A 6,120-nucleotide genomic window follows, 5' to 3' on the forward strand; every position below is an offset into this window, starting at 1 on the left:
TATGAAAAGAATTTCCCTTGCTGGCTGACCGACAAGGCCTCCATATAATACATCCATGTGATTCTTGTAAAAAAAAAAAAAAAAAAAAAACTTGGTCACCATGGCAGTACTCTCCCATGCATGCATATGCATTCTTCTCCATCCGTTCCCCCGTGCTCTGCTCTGCCCCTGCTGCGCTTGCGCTTGACTCCACCACCGCCCTGTCTGTCAGCACTGCCACTCTCCATGTGCCCCAATCACTGCATCTGCCTCCATCTCCACCTCCACCTCTATTTCATCTCCGGCCCCGGCCGGCCGGCCTCTTAAAACCCACCTCTCAGGCTCTCAAGTCGCCATTCCTATAAAGTCTTTACACCTGCTCCGTTCCATTCCAACACCAACACACCTTTCAAATTTTACCCGGCCTACCCTATAAAGCTCGATTTATTTCGTCGTCCCTCAAATCTCCTCATCTCTCTCTCGCGTCGTCACTGGAGAAAAATCCAGCAGCGTTCATGTGTTCCATATTTCCTTCGCATTCAGTCATCGGCGTATCGTCGCAGGCGCAAGGCGGCGGCGGCGGCAGTGGGTTTCAGAGCCCTGCTGAGAGCAGAGCCAGCAGCATGAGCAGCGGCGGCAGCTCTCTGCCCTCCCCTTCTGCAGCACCTGCCTGCTCCAGATCATGGTGACATTCTATTCTGAGACCAAAAATCATTTGGCATTCCACCTTGTCCATCTTTTGCTGTTGTTCCCAATTGATTACATTATACATTACATAGGTCTATTTGCTCTAATCATCGCCTAAGTAGTATGATCGATCACCTAGCTAGCTGGCTAGCTAGGTGAGGATGAAGAAATCATTGTTTAATTACAGTGTTCATTCAATCACTTGGTGGTGGTCAAATGAAGTAGCCTGATGATCGATGTGTATGCTACGAATATGGAATGAATTAGGTCTATAAGCGAGGATTCGTTGCGGAGGTACGTGAGCTACGCGAGCGAGAGCTGCATCCAGGAGCTGCTGGCGGCGTCCGACTCCGGCCGGGGCGGCGCCAACGGCGACGGCGACGGCGACGACGGGTGGAAGGTGCTGGTGTACCACAACGGCGTGGAGATATCCAAGCGGCGGACGGGGCCCGCGCACGTCTTCCGGAGCCGCTGGCTGCTGCAGAACGTCTCGCCGGAGCAGTTCATGGCCGTCGCCAACGCCGTCGTCGCCGCCAAGGTACCATAGATACCTTCCTGCGAATATATTAATTACTATTCGCTCGCGACACACTGATAGTTAATCTACGAGTAGTATTATAGCTTGTTAAAGGGTTTGAGGAAAGTGATTATTCTAAGATTTCTTTTTTCATTTCCATTTCAAGTAGCTAGGAGTAACTTCTTCACTTACTCTAGGTCAAAAAGCTGATAAAGTGATTACGGCTTCCGCAAATCGAAGACTTTGGGTTCCATCCATATCTGTTGCCATGGGCCGTGCTTGTGGTTGTGGTTAATTAAAAGCTAGCGACCTGCTTTGGGTAGTAACTTTGCTCGATCTAGGACTAGCACTTTATGTCCATGTGACTTGGCTAATCAAAACCGCCTTTCGTTGAATGCAATGCGAGTACGATTTGCTTCATCCGAGTAGGAGTAATATACAAATGTACTCAAAGTCCCAAAGCCAAGTTTGTCCTTAGTTAAACACATTTAGTTTTTTTATAGTTTTGATCATACATAGAAGAGCTTACTAGGACGCAGTGTCCATGTCCCTATTTGTCTAGATTTTAGGGTCGTCAGCAGCTTACTAGGACGCAAGGAAAAAATTAAACAGGACAAAAAAAAGTACTAGCATTTTTGTTGGTAATAAAAAGCTGGCGCCTGGCGGTGCCGCCGGTGAATGAGATATACGGTGGTAGCTAGTAGATCAGACGGCAGTAAGTAATTGTGGCTCGTGACTCTTGCTGGTAAATAAATTAAATTAAATTAAATTAAACGCATGCACTGTGGGCGTGGTGAAGGGAAGCCCTGCTGCGACGTACTACACCCGTGATTCTTAAAGCTTTTTTTGTAGGGAATCTACGTAGCAGGCAGGCACCGTCCATCCCATTCCCATCCAACGCCCAACGGTGACCCGGAACTACTCTTACCAATCACCTTGCGACAGCTCTCTTATTACCTAGCGCAAAAAAAAAAAAAAATGGTTCCGTCCATCGGTCAGTTGCAACAAGAGTTTTGTGAGTGCCCTTTTCAGCTTTATTTAGTTATGGACACTCAGAATATTGCTGGAAACGAGCTTTATGGTGAAGAAGCGGTATTTAGGGTTACGGATTGAAAATTTCTTGTCCACAAAATTTGCAATAACAAATACATACGTACAGTACATGGTAGGGATATGTTTTCTTGAGGACGTGGAGCAGGGTCACTCCTAACAAAAGGCTAAAAGAAGAAAAAACTGTTAAAAACCGGCGCAATAACTATTACTGGCAAATGACATGTTCAGCATCTGACACCTGTCCCTCGGGTAGTCGGGTGTCCCAAGCGGGGTACTCCTCCTACTTTGTAATAACTGTGTAATAATATAAGAAAAGCAAAAAAAGAAAAGAAAAGAAAAGAAAAGAAATCGTGAAGCAGGGGTTAGGTTGTGCCGGTGCTGGAGTATTCAATTAGAACAGAGCAGCAGCAGTGAGCATACAGGTACCAGAAAGCCGTTGTGGGGCCAGTTTAGTTCCACCCCATTTTGCAAAATTTTTCAAGATTCCCCGTCACATCGAATCTTTAGACGCATACATGAAGTATTAAATATAAATAAAAAATAAAACTAATTACATAGTTTAGACGAAATCCACGAGACGAATCTTTTAAGCCTAATTAGACTATGATTGGATACTATTTGCCAAATAACAACGAAAATATTACATTGCCCATTTTGCCAAAAATTTTGGAACTAAACTGAGCCGTGGTATACGAGGATGAATGAATTATTAACTTTGGGCCTTGTTTAGATGCCATCCAAATTCTAAGTTTTTTCACTCTCTCTTCATCACATCAATTTTTAGCCGCTTGCATGGAGTATTAAATGTATGTAAAAAAAATAACTAATTACACAGTTTAGTTGGAAATCACGAGATAAATCTTTTGAGCCTAGTTGGTCCAGGATTGGACAATATTTGCCAAATAAGACGAAAGTGATACTATTCATCAGGTTTATTTTTTTTTTGCAATCTAAACGAGGCCTTGATTAGGTGCGTGCGCGTGAATGAATTAATACAAGTTTCGGAGTAGATGCATGAATTATTATTATACAAGTAGCCGTAGATGCGTGCCCTGATGCAGGCGTGCATGTGACCGCACGTTGAGCCACATGCATGTGCTCTCTGCATTGCGCGCGTCTGTTTTTGAAGTTTGAACCATGGTGAGCTCACTCTTAACTTCTCCAACATTTTAAATAAATAGATAGTGAACTCGGATGTTAGATACTCCGTAGAATTTAGTGGAACTAATTTGTATAAAGTTTGACCACACTGGAAGTTTGACTTAACTAAAACAATGCTAAAATAAACTGTAATTTTAAAAGTAGTAATAACAGGAAATGCATGTCACCGGCTGACAAAAGGAGGAGCACCGGCTGTGTACGTAGTGGTCTCTTTTGTTCCGCGACTTAGCTTTGCTTACATATACGATCTTTGCCCACTCGGACTCAGTATATCTTCATTCATATATGTAACAAGAGCGCATTGCTAATTAATTTCTGCACGTAGTGAAAACAAACTCCATATATATACAGCTGGGAGCTAACTAATCATTTCAGTACTGATGAATGCCAGGTCACGCTAGACCTGACACCAAAGCATACTTACAAGATAGTACTAATAACGTGCGTGTGGCTGGGGAATGACCGAATGAGTGCACTTGGACTCGCAACGTTTTGTGTAGTAGAAACTTTTTGCTTGCCACTTGCAGGAAATGAGTGTACAGATTGCTGGCACGTAGTAGCTAGGGACGAAAACAGATCGGATGCGGACGGATATCACCGATATTTTATTTGTTTTTATATTTTTGTCCAGATTCGGATTCGAATACGGATAGTGTCAACTATGTCGGATATGATACGATTGGATATCGACATCATAAATATGAGATTTGAGTATTCGGATACGGATACGGTATCGGATGTTGAATATCCGGACTCGGATACGGACAAATCTCAACCCCTCTTAACAGATTCGGTTTCAAATATGATCGAAAAATATCCGCACCGTTTTCATCCCTGGTACTAGCTAGCCACCAAGGCTGGGCCGGTCTCGATCTGGCGGGAGGGCCTCTTACCACTTTTGGGGCCAGTACCTAATAACAAGCCATATGCTCTGTCGCATTACCAGTCCTTCTATCTAGCTACTCCTACTCTAGGTAGGATAATTAGGTTAAGTCTCAGGCCCCGTTTGGCCGGGCTCCAGCTCCGGCCTATCGGCCCCTGAGCAGCCGACACCTGGTACTGTTCATCGGAGTCGTTTTTCTCTCTCCTTCTTTCCTCTCTCACAGACACCATCGGAGCCGGAGAAGCTCGTTTTTTGGGCTCCGCGGCTCCGGCTCCCTGGCACCTATCAACCCCTGAGCGGCCGACAGGTGCGGGAGCCGGAGCCGCTAGAGCCCTGCCAAACGGGGCCTATAGTGGAAGTTTCGTGGCTCCGCTTCTAAGACTCTAGTATTAGAAATAGTGTAAACAAGTTTTCATCGCCATGAAACTCATTCTATCCGACGAAACTATTTTCGACTGGCCATAAAACTCCCATTGCGACTATTGCGCGAGTCGTTTATATATAGGCTCCTAATAATGTGTAAGTAGCAGGTAGCTAGGCTTTTGTAGTAGCTGTGCCTGTGTTCGTGGTTTCGTGGGCCAAAAAAAGCCTACCCACTCGAAAGTGCATTGGATAGGCTTGGACTCTTATTTTCATCCCTCAACCGTATCAGGCTTGGGCCATATTACTTTTTACCAAGACTGACCCAACTTGAAATACTTTGTTTACAATAGTAACATGCCCGCGTTTTTTTTTTGTTTTTGCAAGTGCAGCAGTGGGAGTCGGACCAGCTGGTGGAGTCTTCGTACATCAGGGAGCTCGGCGACGACCTGAGCATCATCCACCTCAAGTTCGGCGACGCCTCCTCCTCCACCACCACCAGCCGGCGTCCGGCCCGGCCCGCCCGGCGCCGGGACCTGGTTGTCTACGAGCGGCGCCAGGCCATGGACGACGGCACGCTGGTGGTCGCGGTGGCCGCGCTGCCCAAGGAGATCGCCGCGGGCCTGCTGCCCGGCGGCGGCTCCGTCGTCGTCGGCCGCAGTCTGCTGCTGCAGTCCGGCTGGGTCGTCGAGAGGCTCGACGGCGACGCGGGATCGTGCGTCGTGACGTACGTTGTGCAGCTGGACCCGGCCGCCGGGTGGCTGCCGCGCTGCATCGTGAGCCGCCTCAATAGCAAGCTCGTCATGGTCGTCGCTAAGCTCAGGAGGATCGCGCAGGCCACCGTGCCGGCCGCCGCTGCCGCCGCCGCCGCCGAGGTGTGAGTGACGTGGCCGCCACCGAGAGTTATTAGCAGCGGCGTCGTCGGTCAGCTGCTGCACGCGTAGTTGCATTGTGTGCCTAAGTAAGTAAATAGATTCTATACTATATGTATGTTGTTTTGTAGGAACGACGGAGTGCACGCGTCGATCGGGGGATGCCCCGCATCTATATACGTACTGCTATCAGACTATATATGTCAGTGAGAATTACTATCTGTGCACGTTTCAGTGTAATAGAATAGATGTGTTTACGTCAATCGGGGTAGCCAAAAGGTACACGAGCTCTTAGACTCAAAACCTCAAACCCGAGGAACATAAAAAAAACAACGAAAAACAAGAAAGAGAGTTCACGGACCAAGAAAAAACTAGAAAGACTAAGCTTCAGAATTTCTTATTCTTTCTTGCTTTCAACTTGTTTTGTCTTCACGTAACAGGACTTCATCACATTGCCTTTCTCAAACAAAGGATCCAGACCAAGTCCCTATCCTCATCCGAGTATGACACTCAAAATTGCGATCGATCACTATGCGTGAAGATAGACCTTCGAGGCGACGCCTCCATGCAGGAAAACGATGAGGATCACCAACGCCACCCACCTCACC

The 6,120-nt window shown here is 46.9% G+C and overlaps 1 protein-coding gene across 1 annotated transcript; it reads left to right on the plus strand.

The window, feature by feature from the left end:
* Positions 1-219: 219 nt before the first annotated feature.
* LOC136484851 (uncharacterized) lies at positions 220-5,765 on the plus strand. The gene is made up of 3 exons (XM_066481814.1): positions 220-664; positions 934-1,204; positions 5,033-5,765. Exons 1-3 carry the CDS (start codon positions 495-497, stop codon positions 5,519-5,521), a joined length of 930 nt encoding a protein of 309 aa, XP_066337911.1. The 5' UTR covers positions 220-494; the 3' UTR covers positions 5,522-5,765.
* The last annotated feature ends 355 nt before the right edge of the window (positions 5,766-6,120 follow it).

Source organism: Miscanthus floridulus, chromosome 10, assembly GCF_019320115.1.
Source record: "Miscanthus floridulus cultivar M001 chromosome 10, ASM1932011v1, whole genome shotgun sequence".
Classification (NCBI taxonomy): domain Eukaryota; kingdom Viridiplantae; phylum Streptophyta; class Magnoliopsida; order Poales; family Poaceae; genus Miscanthus; species Miscanthus floridulus.